Source organism: Cyprinus carpio, chromosome A1, assembly GCF_018340385.1.
Source record: "Cyprinus carpio isolate SPL01 chromosome A1, ASM1834038v1, whole genome shotgun sequence".
Taxonomy (NCBI): Eukaryota; Metazoa; Chordata; class Actinopteri; order Cypriniformes; family Cyprinidae; genus Cyprinus; species Cyprinus carpio.
The window spans coordinates 314,648-334,996 of NC_056572.1; the positions used below are offsets into that span (position 1 = coordinate 314,648).

At 35.5% G+C, this 20,349-nt stretch overlaps 1 protein-coding gene across 10 annotated transcripts in view; it reads right to left on the reverse strand.

Annotated features, from left to right (window-relative positions):
- Nucleotides 1-14,269, reverse strand: part of LOC109063250 (receptor-type tyrosine-protein phosphatase S-like) — a 46,672-nt gene extending 32,403 nt beyond the window's left edge. For 3 of the 10 annotated variants that reach the window (XM_042772995.1, XM_042772793.1, XM_042772738.1), the window contains exons 1-4: nt 13,914-14,243; nt 1,852-1,980; nt 501-646; nt 144-285 (exon numbers count right to left, since the gene is read on the reverse strand). In XM_042772995.1, the coding sequence (XP_042628929.1) occupies nt 144-285; nt 501-646; nt 1,852-1,930 (367 nt within the window). In that variant the 5' untranslated portion in view covers nt 1,931-1,980; nt 13,914-14,243. Of the gene's footprint in view, nt 1-143; nt 286-500; nt 647-1,851; nt 1,981-13,913 lie in introns of all 10 variants that reach the window. The other 7 variants (XM_042773186.1, XM_042773128.1, XM_042773257.1 and 4 more) reach the window with 6 other exon arrangements.
- Nucleotides 14,270-20,349: the final 6,080 nt, after the last annotated feature.

Below are 20,349 nucleotides of genomic sequence, written 5' to 3' on the forward strand. Positions count from 1 at the left end.
TTAAAGCTCTGTAGATTCAGAGATTCAGCGTGGGCCTATACTTGTATATTCACCATTATATTGCTTATTGGTCACTGCATAAAAACCATTATCTTCTAATTGGTATTTCCCATAATTTTTTCAGTGCAGCGTTCTATACCTACCGCGGAGCACGCTGAGCCGTGTGGAGGCACTGATCTCTCCTGCTTCATTAGATGCCACACATTCATATACAGCCTCATCACGGGGGGTCCGCAGAGGCTGCACTCGCAACACAGACCCTGACCCATCCTCAAACTCTATCACCTACACACACACACAGAGAAATGTGTTGGTAACTCCCTGAATAGCTTGTGTGTCTTTATAGACCATGTGTATGGCATTCTTTGAGCCAGGGGCAAATGTGTGAAGTTACAGGAAATCTCACTTTAGTAGTGTTACAACCTTGTATCGCTGCTTGCAGCTGATGTGTAAGCAAGCTGTCTGTATGGTTTGTGTTTGTGCAATTGAGATGTGTTTACCTCAAATCTCTGGTTGGTGACTTTTTTGCCTTTTCTGCTCCATGTGATTCTAGGCTGCGGATCTCCTGTGGCTTGACATACGAAGGAGGCCACGCCCCCCTGAACACCTATCTGATCAACAGGCGTCCGAGTGAACTGAGGAGGAGCTGCAGAGGAAGACAAAGATTTGTAGTCTGTTTAAGTGAAAAAAAAATGGAGTCACGTGTGGCGACCTATACTCGGAATTTGTGCTCTGCATTTAACCCATCCAAGTACGCGCACACACACCATGAACATATTGCTGTGGCGCCCGGGGAGCAGTTGGGGGTTCGGTGCCTTGCTCAAGGGTCTCACCTCAGTCGTGGTAATGAGGTTGGAAGAGAGCTTATTTGATCCCCCCACCAACAATTCCTGGCGGAGCTGAGACTCGAATCCACAACCTTCAGGTTACAAGTCCAACTCTCTAACCATTAGGCCACGACTGCCCGGAGCAAGTGAAGTAACTGCAGATAAGTGGAGTGATTGATGCAGTCTGCAGTGGATGCTAATCCACTCGATCTAAGGATGATGTCACATTAATCTGCCCAGCAGCTCCAAACTAATGGCATGTGTAACTAACCAGCACAGGCTCAGCTCAGGTTCAAAGAGAACAATGAACTGAGTGCGTGGGTGAAAGTTCGTGTCATCACCCCAGATGTTGTGTGATACAATCTCTTCATCTTCACTTTACATGCTTTAATCTACAAAAGCGCAGATAATGTTTACACAAGAGTGCAATTACGCTTACATTTTTATAAAATACAATTACAAAGACCAAACAGAGAACAATAAAATGATTATAATAATTATTATAAAATCATTTCATAAAAAATAAATCTATTTAATAAATTATTATGAATTGATTTTTTTTTTAAATAATAATTTTTTTTTCTACATTCTAAATTCTTAGCAACTAAAACTCAACGGCATTTCTTTCCTCTTCTACTAGAGAATAACATAATGCCCATCTGATTATCTTCTTTAATGCTTTATCGTGCATCAAATGAAAGATAAAAATCCATGTATTAAATTTTGACGTCATTTCTTTACGTAGTCAGAGTTGACTTGTAAACACTGATCCGCACATTTGGTGCAGTGAAAGAAACAAATGGAGGACAGCATTATAATCCCTCCAACTGGTTTAGTGCGATGAAATTGCTTAGCATGCTCCAAAACCTTATTTTTTAATTACATACTACATTGTGACCTGCATTAAAGTGTGCCTTTATCCTTTGCGCTGGTTTCACGAATTTCACGAAAAGGCCCAGCAATTATTTTGAGTTTCAGAGGATTCTGCCTATGTTTTATGCATATTTGACATCTATGTACTCACATTGCGCATGTGCCAGCTGGAGCACGCTCAGTAGAATCAGCTGGTAGGCGCTTCTGTAGATCATGTGACCTCTGGCCATCCTCTCATTGGCTTATCTGTGGATCACCAAGCTGTAAGTGCACTCATAACCTAAAGTAAACATGTGAACAAGCAAACATATCTGTCAGTCACGTGTGTAGGCCGCAGCATGACATCGATTGCATTAATCAATTAGTACTCTGTGTGCAAGACTTTCTCTGAGGATCAGATCACAAATCACTGAGTGGTCATATAACATAGAGCCTTCACAGACAGAGAGTAGTCGAGCTTGCATTAAAGGAATAGCTCACCTAAAAATAAATCAGTTACAAATTCTAATGTTGTTCCAAACTGAATAGAGGACTGTTGAGTAAAAAAAACAAAAACAAATAAACAAACATAAATAAAGCACCATAAAATAAGTCCATATGATTTGTGATAATGTATATTCAAAGTCAACTTGTTGAAACTCTTGCTGTCTTGCTGTATTTTTTTATGTATCAGTGTTGTTTTATGATGCAGACTGCTTTTACACCTTTACTTTATTTTTATTATTCTACATACTTCCAATCATACAGAAGACTCCTCTGTGGTCTGTTCTGGCTCAAAGTGTTAAATCAATGCCCCACAAGTCAGACTTTATTAATAAAATTGAAGTCAATTTATTGATTACAATTAGTTTTGCTAGCAGTATAAGTACTCTATCTTCAAATGCTCTATATAAGTCAAAGTACAACTATTAAAAAAATGTCAATCAAGGCAATATCAGCGATGGCTCTTCAGGTGGTCATGAAGCAGCATTTGATGTCACTGTCGTCACAGATATTTAAAGATAAATTAATGACCTCCCCAAATGGACATGCCACATTTAAAAAAGCCTGTTTAATGAGTTCTCCCCTGGATTTGGCGAGCTCCCCTCCTCTCGACTTTTCATCCACACAACAGACTTCCTGTATACTACTTATAAAGTTGCTCTAATACATGTTTTCTTCTCTGCTTTGAGCAAAAATACATCATCTCAAAATCAGCCACTTCTGCAAACACAAATAACTCTGCAATGCTCTCCAGCCGAACACTCACAGTACTACTGAGTGAATACTATAAACATCATACAAATATTACATTCACACAAATAAAATACATGCGCGTCGCGACAGTTACATCATTGCCCATTTAAGACCTTTTCAGGAAATAAACAAAATAACAAACCATTATACATAAATCAAAGGAATACATTACATTTTTTAATATATTACCATATAAAACAATATATTGCAGTAGAATTTCACAGTATTAATGCAGACTAAGTTGGTGAGCAAAAGAGACTTCTTTCAAAAACATTAAAAAATCTTACTAAACCCGAAACTTTTAACGGTACTGCATGTGTTTGGAATGGCATGAATACATAATTTTCATCGAATCATTTAACTTACTTCAGAATATTGTCGGTTATTGTATTAGTACTAAACACTGCGATAAACTGACACAATGTCACTTTGGACTATGTTTCAGTTTGCACATTTCCCCTGTTGTGTTGGTTATCATGGTTATTTGATTTCATCCTTTAGTTAATTATCCTTGTTTGCACATGTATTTAAGTTGCTCTGTTTCTGTTCACTGTGGTGGGTTCTTGACTGCATCAGTTGTGCTGTAGCTGTTCTCTTTATGTGCATTTTATTAAAGTCTTTTGCCTTCATCGTGTTCGTTCTGCAGCACTGCTGTGTGACAAACATTACTACAATCTGCCATTACACACACTTTACAGCTGTCAGCTGAGTTAGCGAAATAGTTTTATGAGGGGAAAGTTCAAAAAAAGGAAAAGCTGACAGTAGGACGAACAAAAACCGATAACAACTGTCCCGGTTATAGCAAACGTGGGATGAAAAATCCTTTAAAAGTTATACAGAGTTCAGATTATAACTCTGTAAAACTTTAAGTATAAAAACAGCATGGAATATATGATAATTTGAGACAGCTCCTAAAGGCCTCTCTCTCCAGCAGGCTGGAAAACTTTACTGTAAACTCAATAATTATAACATTCAGCCCATAAATGTATAATGCATCTTGCTTCAGAAAATATAACGAAGAGAACGAGAGAGAGAGGTAGAAAGAGTTGGGTGGGCAGTTGAACTGCACTAAGTAAAAGTTGCATTAAATATGGATGCTGTGCATGGGAGATTGCACAGATGGGGGGAGTGTTGGGAATCGCTATGGTAACTCTGCCCCCATGAGCACCACGCTTGTCACATCACATCACATCATTAAGAGAGAAAGTAGTTGCAGACCCCCTCATCCGTGCAGCCTCCCCCGTGTCCTATCCATATTTAATTCCTCCACTGCTCTCTGAGGCTTCCTTCACTTTTACAGCACTGAGAGAGAAAAGACCACACGTGTCACTTCCTGCAGGGAATCATGATGATGTAGGAAACGGGGAACGGTGACACGTACAAACCCCAAATGTATGTGTTTCCACAGGATTCTGCTGCGGAGGAAATGGGTCAGTCTGATCTCTGACTCATGTAAAACTGAAGCCCTTCAAACCCCTAAACCTACACACACACACACATACACACACACACCATCTGCCTCATTTGGAAAACACTCCACAGCAGCTTTTCACAATCCCTAATACACATTATTATCAGGAAAATACATAGATGTGTGCAACGCATATGCAGACGCAAAAATACACTGAGTATATCCACCAAAGATACGTTACATCTAAGACCAGTAGTGAAAATGCTGCTATTTTGTATTTTTCTCATTTATATTTCATAAGAACTTCAGTAAAAATAAAAAGAAACAAATTTTACATGAAATAAACTATAAAAAATTAAAAGAATAACAAATAAATAAACACATGTAGCACAGAAAATGGCCATATGACTTCAGCTAGTGCATATTCTATTTCATTTATTTTTTATTTATTTTCACTTTTTTGAAGGTGCGCACTCACGATGGAATAAACTTCAAAAGTCTTATGAACTATGTTGTCCAGCATTTTTTGAAAGAGCATCTTCTGCTCCAGATGAAGTCTGAAGAAAATCTGACCTGTCGCACAAGAGCATTAGTACAGAAACATTTCTTTGTTTTAAACTTTTCAAAATCCTACAAATATTTGTTAGTTTACAGATTTAAATTAGGATCTGAATTGTAGATTTTCAATGTGGATTTTGTGTTTAGTCTGTGTGTGTGTGTGTGTGTGTGTGTGTGTGTGTGTGTGTGTGAATTATTTTCTTCTCCCCTGTGTTAGAGCCATACGCTACTCTGCCTAATCTGGAAAGAACAGAGATCATTATGATAACCTGATATTTCCTGCTTCAACTCCATTTGTGCCAAAAGTCGATAGCTAAGCTTTGTGGCTACGTCTGTGTGCATATAAGAGAGACAGAGCGAGAGAGAGCAAGAGACAAGAGACTATGAAAGAAAGCCGACAGCAAGTGTATAAATGTGTGTATTTGTGTAACAGTGAGACATAGCTGCTGACTAAACAAATCTGCATCTTATTTACTTATTCAAAGATGCAACGAGTCAATTTATATTTATTACTAAGGCACCAATCATGTTAACAATGCACAGACACAATTAGCCTGCAGTTAGGTGATATTTAGTCTTATTGATAGGGTTAACAGCATGTCATACAACAGTGAAAACAACACAGAGTGTCTGTGATGAGCTTTTATCCCATTCGGAGTACATGTTCAAAGGAGAGTTTGCACAAAAATGAAACCTTTTTTTTTGTATTTATTCACCCCCTTGTCATTCCAAACACATAGCCTTCTTTCTTCCATGGAACACAAAAAGAGATATTTCATAGAGTATCCTGGCTGTTATTTTACATTCAATAAAAGTGAATGGGTTCCAGTGCTGAATCTCCAAAATGACAAAAAAGAGCACCATAAAAGTGGGCTAAATCATGCAATATTTTCCAAGTCTTCTGAAGCCATACAACAACTCTTAGTGACAAACAGATCAAAAATGTGACTAGTCATTGAAAATATCGCTCTTCATTCTCAAATATTGCACCTTTGATGTCTCATATTGTGCAGGCTTTCCTATCAATCTGCACCTTTACATGCACACCAATATGCTTATAACTACCAATAATCTGTTTATTGAAATAACCCGTTTTACTGGTTTACATGCAAACCAATGACCCGGCAATGCAAGAAAACCATTTACAAGACTGATTTTTTTTTAAATCAGGTTCATGTTAGTGACATCGAAACATATGCATTCCTGCATTCCACTCATAGTATGCTATTTAGTATGTGAGTTCTGATGGTAAATAAAGCATTATAAACCCCCGAGTATTCCAAAATGTCAGCGGGAAACGATTCTCCTCTCGACAACTGTACCACTTCTCTTTCAACTGCACAAGATGAGGAGACATTTTTTATAGTACTTGGGTTAAAAAAAGAGATGGGGCCCTATCATACACCCGGTGCAATGCGGCGCAAGTGTTTTTGCTAGTTTCAGCCCGACGCAGTTCTCATTTTCCCATTTTGATGAGTTGTGTTCAGGCGCATTGTTGATGCGTTGCTATTTTGAGAAACTGAAAATAGACTGCACCATAGACCAACTCAAACCTGGTCTAAAGTCTGGCGCAATATTTTTTCTTTGTTATTTAAAGAGCGCGTTAGTAATATGTGTCTATTAGGCGGGTGCAAAATCCGCGTTAACTTTGCTTATTACACACACAGAGACGCACTCGTTTAGACCATGTGCCGGGTGCACCGACCATTTTCCCATCGTTAAACTAGCAAAATTGAATTCGGACACGCCCTGAGTGCACCTGCGCTGTGCACTTTAGACCATGTGCTTAGATCGTTTAAATAGGGCCCATGGAGTATATAATATATTTATGATATATACAACACTTACTCACTCTGGTTGGATGTGCTTAAATCTGCAGGAAGGATGCATTCCTGATATAAATCACACATGCACACTTCAATAAGCTGATGAAAGAATGCAAGTTAAGGTGTTGGGCAAAACTGGGGTAATTGGCAAAAATTGTGTTTTGATCGGTCACAAGATAACTGAGAAGCAATGCTTGCTGTTTGATGTCATTGACTTCAACCCTGACACAACATCCAAATCTGCCATATTCAGTGATGTTTTATGGTGCTTTTTGTTATTTTGGAGAACTTTCATTATATGGAAAGAACTGACCAGGATAAAGGCCTATTTTAAAAAAATTACCTTCTACTCTCCACATAATAAAGAAAGTCATATGGGTTTGGAATGATGTCAGAATTTGGGTGAACTATCCTCTTAATGTCTACACAACTTATTTTAAGCCACATCCCCTTTATTTCAAGTGAAAAAAGACCCCAAATTCCGTAGGCTTTAAAATGATTACAATTAAAGCTCAATAGACAAGCCACTAAACTCCCTCTCAAACTCTGACTGAACAATGCACTCTTATTTTCCTGAACAACATCAGTTTTTAACTATTAAATGAGCAGCACTTTATAATGCAGCTTATTAACTATGGACCTGCAATGCGATAAATATGACTGTTGCACTATTAATCTGTCTTCAACAGGGGGTTCATGACAGTACTGCAGTCATTTTTGTGCAAAAAAAAATAATACTCTGATGTTCAGCTAAATGTTTAATTATCCCTCCCACATTAAAATGCATTAACTAAAATTAAAATGCACCATATAAATGACTCTGTCTGTACACCATTAATCATTTTAACGGCATTACCATGTAAGCATAATAGAAAAGTAAATAAATTCAAACATTTGATACTACAGTATATGCATGTTATTATAGGACAGGCTTCAAATGTGACAGGAGTCCCTGCTCTGTCTCTTATCCACCAGGGGTTCCCTGGCCTGAAAAAGGTCAAAGACCCCTGCGGATCTTTCAAGTAAACCTGTTTGGCAATAACGGTGGTTACATAAGGTGATTTGCAGTATTGGGGAGGAAATATACTGTGTGTGTTTCCCAGCGTTTGTCCGCAAACACATATAAACACTCATTCAATTGGATACAATCACTAACTGGAAAGAGAGATCACCACCAGTTACAAAGAACTGAGTTCAAGACCATGTTTTCTAATTTTGAAAAAGCTTCTCATGTCTAATATGCATCCCATCACATGAGCACTCAAATATATAACGGCAAAGAAAGACAATTCTTTGGCCATATGGCCACTGTAACACAACACAAGAAAATGTTAGTGCAAACACAAACTCTACGAAACCCCTCATTAAGTCTCTGTACAACAGATGCAGCTGTCAGGGCAAGAGACAGATGAGGACAAAATGACATGTAGATGTGGGACAGTCTCGCTGGCAGGCACTCATTGCCTTGACAACGCAGAACTCCAAATAGAGCTACTTTGACATGGAGCAGCTGTGACAGTTAACAGGTACACACATCTGTCTCACTCTGGCCAAAAGTGACCTGAAGCGTCTACATATGGAACACCCTGCATGACACGATCACATGGGTCATCTGCGTGTTCCAAGTGACTTCTTCAAACTGTTTCACGGTTGTACTTCAATGCATCATTTAAAGAGCTTCTAGATGTTTCAGTCTGCCAAAGAAAGAAAAGAAATATTGATTTGTTCAACAAAACAAATAATCAAAAAGAACGCCCAGTCCGGATGGTTTGGGATGTTTATTTTAGACATACAGTACACTTACAGACCCAGTGTATGTCTAAAATAAATAACTATATGTAATAGGGCTGCATAGGGCTGCATGTTAGCAGGGTGATTTTGTTGGGGAGAGCATCAGCAGCATAATAAATAAATGAATAATTTTACCTTTCAGTAACCATTTCAGAAATCTCTTTCAACTTGAGTTTTCATAGGCCACATTCCCACTATTTTTGACTAATTCAATATGTATATTTTAACTATAAAATAATAATAATTGCCATGAATTCATTGTGATTATTGATAATAATATGATTATTGATTCCATCTTCAGGTCACAAAAACCCATCAGTTCCACTCCTTAATGGCTGGGCTTTAAATATTTCTTTGCACCTTTTTCTTTGGTATTATGTAATCATGTATTTTTGCTATAAATGATTAAAAAGGGAATCTGTACCCTTAAATACAAATTTTGAGTATAGGTGCTTAAATAAAAACACACTTAAAAAGACAAACAGCTTGTATAAATGGATTACCACAATTTCATATTTTATATCCTGCAATTGGAATTTTGTTGCACCAAGCTAAAACAAACCATAATCACTACAACAAGCCTTTTTAAGGTGCCAGATCACTTGCGATTGAGGATCATTCTTCTTTTTTTTTTCTTTTTTTTCTTCATCATACACCAATACTTTCCCCTGCTGTTCAAAATTGGAACATGGTATGCAAGGCATATAACAAAGGTACTTTATATCTTTATATAATGTAGCTGTCAGTAAAAATATTTATAAACCACTCATGAATAGTTCTAAAGGTTCCAAACAGGAATGGCTAGTGCTGTAAGTAACAGTGTGTTCCTTTATGTGGCATGCAGACGGTATAGTGTGCAACTGAACAGACTCAATAAGAACACATGACATTACAGTCATTACGATATGTAATGATCTAACTTAATCCAAAATACAGCAGTGATATTTCATTATCTACATACACATTTACTTATATCATGTTAAAATGCTCCACAGGGACTTCAGGGAACATTTTTGATGATCTAAACAAATCGATAAAATCGAACTGATTTATGAAACTGCACGGTTTTATTAAAACATCTTCAGAATAACTCGCATCTACTACCACATTATAAGCCATGGTGCTTACTGTATGTGGATAACACTAGCTTCCTGTTTCTCCTCAGAGGCAGAAATGCTTTAATAAAAGGATCTGAACCTCTAGTTCATGAACTGTCCATCACTACAAAGTCTCCTTGATCATCACTCTTTGATGTATAGCTTATAAAACCCATCCTATTAAATTAATCTTGAATATGCTTGTATCCTGCAAGACCTGTCTATAATACTTTACTGAGTTTTTAAAGTTAAAGTGTGTAAATCTTTCACTGTTAATGTACTTTCTCTTATCTCAGCTCTTATAAGTAATTTATCTCTTATCTCTTATAAGTAATTTTAGGCTCTGTGGCGCTTTTAAAACATTGCTCCGTTTACTTCCCAACAAGCCCAACATAGCAGCAATGGCTCAGCCATTGTTATAAATCTGGGGCAGGTTTATCTAAACAATGGAAGACTGAGAGAACTGTTCGGGAAAACCTTTTTAAATACAGTCATTATTTTTGCAATGCCATTTGGTTTATCAATGGGGTCAAAAAATCACATGTGCACCCACAGAGGTAAGCATGACTGAAAACGTATATGACGTGAGAGGAGTAAAACTAGACTTCCAGACAGATGTAGGAATGCTCAAAAATGATGTGAAAGAAGTAATACTAACCATCCAAACAGATGCACTAATACTCAAAATGTAAAGTAAGGAATAATGTACAGTCAGCCGGTCATTACTGCAAAATAAACCCTATATTCTGATCACTCTTTTGAGGTTTACTTTGCAATAATGACCATCTCTGTACATTATCCGACTGAACATTATCCCACTTATTACACAGCTGCTTGATAAACAAATAAATAAATGGACATGAAGTATCGATTTGAGCTGAAATTATTTTATCATGCAAGTAGAAAAAGATGAAAGAGCTATACTTGAAACTAGCACAGCCATGTAGGAAATTGGTTGTCAGTTTTCCCTGCAGGCCTAACATTTGTCTGCTTTAGTTAGTGTGTTGCAATAATGGATGCATATGGACAAGATGGTTAGGTGTCTGTCTAAATATAAAAATAACCATAACAAACCCATGACTTGAGTAACAAGCTGAAGTCCTCAAAAACCAAATCATGTCAGCTTTGCCATGCATCTTTGCTATATAAACTGTTGTACTTTTTTTGTCATGATGATTCTCTGTGATTGGAATGAGGTCCTCTCAGCCGTGATTAAAGCATATTCAAAGACATTTTCTGGAGTTTGTCTATGGCGCACTCAAAAAAACAAAAAAATTTTTTTTGCCTCTTGTTCAATTCTAAAGTAACATGAAAGTAGCCAACTCAATTGTGTTGACCCAAATAAATTTAATTTATTATGAATTAACTAAAATAAATGGTGTGTAAAAAATTTCTTCAATTAAATTAAGAAAGGGTAATGAATTCATTTTTGAGTGTGCTGTGCAGCAGGTTAGTGGAAGACTAGAGATTTTAGTCTCAAGTGATAGTGTTCAAAAGGGACGAGATGTCGTCTGACTAAGCGTCACCAAAGATGCACCAAAAGTATAAATTTATTAGTGTTGCTTGAGTTGCTTTGGGGATACATCAGCATCTTAGGGATAGTTCACCCAAAAATGAAAATTACCCCATGATTTACTCACCCTCAAGCCATCCTGGGTATACTGTATATGACTTTCTTATTTTAGACGAATACAATCTGAGTTATATAAAAAAAAATTCTGGCTCTTCCAAGCTTTATAGTGACAGTCAATGGGTGCTGAGAATTTGTAGAACATAGGCGTAGTGTAAGCTCCGATGAGAAGTGATAACGTAGAAGTGCAGAGTGTAATGTTTATGGTGAAAGTGTATTTGTGCAGAGAATTTGTTTAATATGTAGAGAGGAATTTGGTTTTCAAAACGAGGATTTGTAAAGAGGAGTTTATTTCTGTTTATAGTGTAAAATGTTTTTGATTATTGCATATTCTCACCGGAGTTTAATTACCCCATAGCAGATCTATACAGGTGGAGCTGGGGATGGTGGAGGGTTTCTGAAATGTGCTGCAACCAAGTGGCAACCTCCCGCTCTCTCTCGTGAAGCCAACAAGGAAGTGACTTAAACTGTAATTCATCGACTGGCCGCTTGAGGCTGGCTGCAAAAGGGAGTCAATCCCATAGACTCCCCGTGTTAAAATGCCCAACTTTACAGCAGAAAAAACATGTTTACAGCCTGGTTAAAAAAAATATTTTGGTGTATATAGCTAGTTTTGCCCTTCATGACAACTGGGGGAGTGAATTTTTTTATAACTCATCCGTTTAAATTATATTAAGCCTTAAAGTTCTGCATAATTAAGGGCATGGCCACTTGAGTGACAGGTGGATTGCCGCTGCTGACACTGCCATCAAGCTAGGCTTCAGCTCCCGCCTTTTTGCCCATTTTCGATTATCCAGGAGTGACACGAATTGACGCACTGCAAAGATGCCAACAGCCCACTCCGCCCACTTTGAGCTTCAAAAACGCTCTTCAGAAATCTACGGGTGATGTCACAGACATTATGTCCATGTTTTTATACAGTCTATGGCTGCAACTGCTACAACAAGCACTAGCCAAGTATGTGAACGTTGAGCAGCAAGCTCATTCATTGGCTACTGATGTGAAAAGAAACCAATCAGCTGCTTCATGTGAATAATGACGTGATCATTTCAGATCAAGTTAGAACTTATAGGTATTCGCCATCTATAGTTTAATGACAGAACTTTGTATTTATTATTTATTTTATTTTAACAAAATATACATTTCTTTTCCATTTTTATAACTGTGTATCAAGTACAAAAAGTAAGCAGAAGTTCTGTTCCATCTCACTGTGCTTCATCTACCTGTATTCAAATCCAGGAATAGGCTACATCACAAACTCCTCACTCTTTTGCATTTCTAGTCTCTCAACAGTAGCTTGAAGCACACTCAAATGTAACTTTTGGCATAAATGCAGTTTTGCACTGATTGAGTCAATCACAGTCCCATGAAGTGGCTTGAAACTCAATCATTCAACAACTAAATAATGGCAATTGAGTACAAGCTCTTCTTAAGAAGGTTAGAAATCTTTTTCAAAAAGAACCCTTAAACCATATGGTTTTGACAGTAATGCACATGCAGAACACTTGGGCTGATCAAGCCTTAAGCACTGTGCGCATCAGTGCTATTAAACTCTTCTCCAGTTTCAGGAAGAGAATTTACTGCTAGCTTTCAGCTCAGTGTCATAAGCACAACTTTCACTAGCAGAAGCACTTAGGACCCACACCTATAATTGGTATCAGAAATGAATGTCTGTGCAATAAGCACAAGGATTGTGCCTCTGTGATGTCTGCATTATTAATATAAACCATATGCCGCTGAAGCTGAGGCAACCTGCTTTTCAAATAGTGCAGGTTTTCAAGTGTGCTCCAAGCAAACCTTAGTTTGCAGGTATGGAAAAGAAATAAATTATTCAAAACTAAGAAAATCTCTCTCTCTCTCTCTCTCTCTCTTCATCCATCTGTCATTTTCTCACAGCTCTGGGCATTACGGGTCAAACACTTCCACCTTGCTCAGACCAAACTCCAAACTCTCCGCTCCGTTCCTCCAAATTTGTTCTCTTGCATATGCAAACCTTAATACCCAAACATCATAATATCCCTCGATTTTCCATCCCTCCCCTTCTGTGTCTCTCACACACTATGGGGGTTTTGGGGTGTATAGAAATTTTTATCAATTTTATTCCCTTTTTTGTGTGATTTTTTCTAATGTGTAGAGTCATTCAGTTTATTGGTCCATTAAGAATATGTTTTTAATGATCCGTGGAGAACATTCTGTCATAAACAGTAATACTTTAAGCTCAGCATAATGCCCTGGAGCACTGGGTTCCCCGAACATCACTGAACGATCTAAAAAGCAGTAGTGGGGAAACCACATCAAAAATCCATGTCAATTAAGACAATAAAGCAATTGCAAATGCATATCTACTGTATGCATATATATATATATATATATATATATATATATATAGCATGAATATGACAAATAGAAATATTAAGAACATGATGCAATACTCCTTTTCAAAAACACATTATGTTAATATGCTAGCAAAATAGCAGCCAAAAAGTGGGAATGTGCATGCAATATATTCTTCTGTATTAGCCTGCCTATGATTTACAATAAAGGATTTCCCATCTATTCACATACAGTTGTAGCTCGAGTGGATGACTGAACATAACAATGAAATTATTTTGTCATTTCCTCTACAATAACCGGGGAGGGGATAAGGCTTTACTCCTCGCCTACCTGATCAACATCACTGTCGGGTCCAGGTTTTAAATCGGGTCTCACCGGCTCGGTACCGCCTGTGAATTCATCTATAAGCACCAGAGATATAATCCAGAAGCCCGCCCTCTCCTTACGGATGATCACCGGAGCTGGGCTGCACTATTAAAAGCACAAGAGCAGCAGAATCACTGCGTGTTTCCAGCGCGCGTAAAGAGCTCGCAGGTCTGTCTCTATGATGATGCTGATGCTGTGTGTGCATGCAGAAGCGCTCGCGCACACACTCACGCGCAGCGGAATATGAAGGGACGGGCTCGAGGCAGGAGAGAGCGGCGGCGTGACGTCAGGTGCCCCGGAATGAATCTCCGGTTCAGGAAAATAAATAATTTGGAGACATTGCATTTGCACATCGGAGAAACTTAAGGTAAACGTCCAGAAACTAGGGCAATGAAATTTGACAGTTTGTATAATAATAGTTCAGGGTCCCTACATCTTAATCTTAAACATCCTACATAGGCATGACACTGTTTAAAAACGCATTTGACAATATTAAAGTGTGGTACAATCATGATTAATTGTAGTCTAATAATTTTAATTAGGAGACTAGGTTAAGTTGTCACACTTTTTACTCCAATGAATATTTCTTAGGTCAACTTTATTTTTAAAAGTGAATTTCATTCACTTATTAAAAAAACGACAGAAAGAAGCAGGGAGTACTGTCTATATGAGGTAAGATGTCACAATGGATCCTCATATTAAACAGTTTTTAGGAGAATGTAAACAGTGAAACATTTCTGAAACAAAATAAATAAATAAATATTTTAAAGTCAAAACCTGCACCGACCTGACATTATGAAAAACACCTTCATCCTGAGAATACAGTTCAGCCTTTTGGCTAAACCAACCTTTCCTTATGTAGTTTTATTGTGTTTAATTACCCAACTCTTACACAAATTTGATGATAATGGAATTTTAATTTGGAGGAGAGAATTCAAAACATTTTCATTTAAGACAGTTTTCAACTGTTTTAAATCAAGGTGAAGAAAAAAACAACAACAATTTTTTGTAAAATAAATCCTTATATTTACTGAGATATAGGACTTGAGGAGAGAATTCAAAACATTTTCATAGCAGCATGAGTAAATACAATGTCTATATGTTTTATATAGTAATATTAGTTGTATGCATATATATAGTATTATATATATTAATTATATAGATATAATATATTATATATATCTTATATAGATTATATATATATATATAATTTGTAAGATAAATATATATAAAAATATAGCAATATATAAAATATATATTCATAATACCAGAATTATGGAATTGTAAAGTTTTTATATATTATTTTTATGATAATGCTATTGTATGGATTATTATTATTTTTATTATGTGTTGCAATTTATTTTGTATTAAAAAGGTTTTGAGGATGAGTGGAATTTCTATGTCTTAGTTAATTTAATTTTATAAAGTAATGTGTGTGTTATAATATTAATTTAAAGGTCATCATTGTGTACATTTATTTGCAATGCCTTTTTTCATTTCGTTTTTTACTGTCATTTATTATTTACTGTTAAAAAACTGTAAACATTCATTTTATAATTTTTTTTTTAAATAAATATATATAAAATATAGTATACTGTACTAATAAATATATAAAAAATATGATGAAATTATAATTATAAAGTATTGTAAAATATGATGAAATTATAATTATAAAGTTATATGCTGATTAATGTGAATGAAATACTTTAAAGGTGGGGATTGTAAAAATTATGAAATATTTTCCACCATTGGTGAGTGTTGGATTTCTCAGAATGATCAAACAAACAATGAAATATTATTTCAGCCTATGAATGGCAAGTTGTTTTGCAAATATGTGATTAATATTGGTTTTATGTGATTAATATATTGTTTGATTGTCTAATTGTACAAAAACAGGAAGTGTGTTTTTTATTATTTTTTTAAAAATATATATTTTTTTTTTTTGTATTTTGTACAAAACAGAAAATGCTTCTTGTTTTCTTTTCTTTTTTAGCATCTCAGGAAATGTGATTAATAGCAAATTGAGGTGCCATTTTTTATAGTGGGCGAATTTGAAAAATCATACACAAATAAAATGCAGAATGAAAATTTGTTTCTCTCGCATGTCACCCACCCCCCCCCCCCCCCCCTCTGTCTTCTCTTCCGCTCAACACACACGGTCACTAGTCACAAAGATTGGATGCATCATCAGTACCCCAGTTCCCAGAGAGATATGTAAATGAGGGCATTAATTTGCTTTAGTTGCAGAAAGTGCTCAGGTAACCACAGACCCGGCAGCCCTCGCATAAACACTCGCACACACATAAGGAAGAGTTATTTCTGGAAACATCATTAGCGACCTCGAACGAATGTAAAGGTTGCAATGATACTGGAAACATCATTAATCGACCGTACGAATGTAAGGTTGCATGTATAATGCATCATACAAATAAAAAATGTTTTAGTATGTTGGTGGATAGATGGAGGTATTTGATGCTTTTTGTAAGAAATTTCAGTGGTAGGAAGATACCAAACACATGCACTCACACGCGCACACAGCATCAGAGTGCTGACATTTAATTACTCTCAATCTGGCCTTTGAAAATGAAAAGATACCAAGTAACGGAAACTTTCTATCATCTGTAATGGGTATCATGCGGTGAACTGTTGATTTAACGAGTTACTCAGCATTCTCCGGTCAATCATGCGATTTCTGTGTGTGTTTTCTTTAAAAAAAAAACCAAATGGTTGCTGCTCTGTAATCCTCACACTAATCTGATTTCTTGTGTGAGTGTGAGCACGTGAGAAAGAAATAGAAAAAAACAATCCAACCCATCCCATCCCCCAGATATCCATCCTTCCTATCTCCCTCTAACACACAAACTCGTGCACACAAACACACACACAGAGGGCATTATTGTGATCACATGGCCAGTGTCTTTTTTTTTTTGTCAGCTGAATTAAGTGTAAAAGACATTCTCATTACACTGATCAACTCCAGCTGACTTCTTACTGTACTGTACATAAACCTGTCTACATTTAATTCAACTAAAAAACAAAATAACAGAATAGACTTGAATAGAGTTGCAAAACATCAAAACATATGCACATGGCTGTTAATGAGATTTTATCTATATTTGGTTAATCTATCTGTGAACCTAATCTATTCTTACAGTTTGTTCAACTGAAGTGACCATAATCAGATTTTTATTTATATCCACACTATTGCACATCTAAAAAACCCCTCTCTCTATCTCTGTCATTGAGTGATTGCATGTACACATTTATTATATTTTCTGTCCATTTAATAGCTGAATTTCATTGCATTAGATACAAAATATCAAACAAACAAATGTTTTCTTTTTTTTTTTTTTTTTTTTTTTTTATGTTCATTTTATATTTGTATATATAAAAATTTTTTTTTTTTTTTCAGAACATTTCATATTAAACTACACATGTAAATATAAACAAACATGTGTTTATTGATGTTTTACGTGCTGTTTTTGTGCAAGAATTTTTGAACTTCTTTTTGAACTTATTTTTTTTTTTATTTGAAATGTGTTGATGGAATTGTGTGTTTGTAGTATGGAATTGTGTGTTTGTAGTATATTTCTTTAAAATAAATGCTACTTGGTTTTATGTTTAATGCAAAGACATTATACATTTTTAATTGGGCTTTTAATTTTAACAAATACTGGAGTCAGTAAGAAATCTTACTGACTCCATTATATAATATATATTATATAGTAGTGGGGCAAGATTAATCGCGATTGAATTGAATCCAAAAACTATATGTGTGTTGTAATGTGTTATTTAGATGTATATATAAACACACAAAAATACAGTATATATTGTGCAAAGTTATAAATGTATATACTGAGAGTCACATAATTTATATTATATATATAAGTATTTAATATATAAACATAATATATTTTTCTTAAATATATATACATGCATGTGTGTGTTTTTACAGTATATATACATAATAAAATATACACAATACACAAACATATACTATGTAAACAAAAAAATTGTCAAAAATGCATTGTTGCCCAGGCAATAATTTATACTATATTAATCTATAATATAATATATATATATTTATCTATATATATATATATCTATATATATAATAATAGTAAACAAGATGCACAATTATCAACCAGTTACATTTGAAACATCTGAGAAAGTTATTTGTTTTTTCCTTCACTCCAAGATCACTCTACATATCTCTCACACAAGTGAGCATAGAGCGAAAATGAAAAAATGGAGGTGAAGCTGAAGCAGAGTGATAACAGAATTCTGCGAGCTGAGAGGGGAAATTGCTGTCACTTCACTCCCACACTTTGGCTTTTATTGGAACTATTTCTGAGAGGGGAAATTGCTGTCACTTCACTCCCACACTTTGTGGCCATAACTTTAGTCTTGAAACCGTGACATCCACTATATTAAATTTCTTGCTTCTAACTCTACTGTAAAAGCAATAGCACACTCACAACTTTTGTACAAAAAAATATAATATAATAGAAGATAATATTATATATAAATATAATAGATATATAATATAAATATAATAAATCTAATATAATAAATTATAATATAATAAATATAATTTAATGCTAAGCTTTTACTCAGCCAAAAATGCAATAAAATGATTCAAAAGTGTCAGTAAAGACATTTATATTCTAAACAAAGTTTCCTATTTCAAATAAATCTATCTTTTCATTTTCTGTTTGACTTTTCTATTCATCAAAGTGTCCGTGAAAATGTATTCAATAGTAAGTATAATGTAATAGATTCGTATAATGTATAGGACACAAGTAACTTTGTAAGGGATATAGTATAATGTAATAGATTATAATATACTACAATATAATAATTTATAATATTATAATAAAATATATATAATTATACCCTGCCACAATATCAGAGCAGGTACATTTCTTTCAAGTCAATTTCTGAGCAACTAAAACTGCATTCTTCTGGGGTGCATTTAATGAAATATCGGAATGCTATTTAGGCTACTCCGAGTGCAAAAAAAAATAATATAAACCAGTCAGTTTTCTTAGATACAAATGGCAGAACTGTCACTTACTTCCATTAAATCGAGCACAAACCTGTGAGGCGGAATGGTGGACTATATATATGTAATGATTTCTATATAGCAAACAGAACCAGCCAACTGCAAACCAGGACTGGAATAAACTGTGTGCGTTGAGCTGAGGTTATAAAGTGTAGCAAGGTGTATTACCTGTTAGTGTCTCAACTCATGGCTTGGTCAGAGTTACGAAGCTGAATAGAACAAAAAGAAGAGAAACATAAAGTATTATCATCGCTTTCAGTTTTAAAATGTTAAAAAATCAGCCTCCAGAGGAGGGCAGCAGCAGTCTCACAGCATGAGATAATGCCTAAAGTCAAAGCAAAAAGTTGTGCCAACACCGAGGCGGATGGCCCCTGTGTGTCTGTTTTCTCAAGTTTATTTGCACATTCATTTATGAGAGCTATGGGAAATATACTATTTCATCTATCACTTTAGCACTACCAGATTCATAAGTACCACCTCTAATAAGAGATGGAGATAAAGGATGAGTGAGAAAAAGAAAGTATAGTTATTGAGGAATGAGGGGAGAGGTGGAAAAACGATTAATGATATATCTGCAGCTAGTTTAGCACATAAAACAACACACACACACACACACCACGAGAAATGATAGACATGAGGAGGAATCAAGGAGTGAAAGAAAATATATGGAGAGAGAGGAATGAAAGGAAAAGACTGAAAGAAAGAAAAAACAATAGAGAGAAAGAGAGGAGAGAGGAGAGAAAGAAGTGAGAGAGAAACCCGGACCGAGGGAAGAGGGGACAGATGAGGTGTAAATGGAAATTAGAAAGAATGCGCACTTTGATAGAAATGATTCACGCGTTTTTATGGACAAAGTTATCTGTTTGACAGAAGCCAGATACTCAGGCAGTTTGAGCTCACGGGACAAAATTAGACACTTAAAAAGGAAAGCAGCTTCAAAGAGGGGCTCGGGTTACTACTGGATCATTTTTTTTATTTGAGTACATATTTATTTTTAAGCCGTAAAGCATGTTGAAAAAACTAGTCTTCGCAAAATGCTAACTTTCTAAATATTGTGAAATAATATTTAACATAATAAAACAATTGTTGTTCAGTTGTCACCTGTCACCTGGTGTTTCTCATGTATACTTTTACAATGGCTGAGCTGCTGAAAAAAAATACTAGTTGCATATATATATAATATATTAAAGTAGATTAGAAATATATATATACATATATATAATATGAGTGGTGACAAATGGTTGTGATAAATGGTTGACATATTATTAACATACTGTATGTACATTTTTACTATGAGGATTTTATATATGTTATTAACTGTTCATTTTCCCGAAG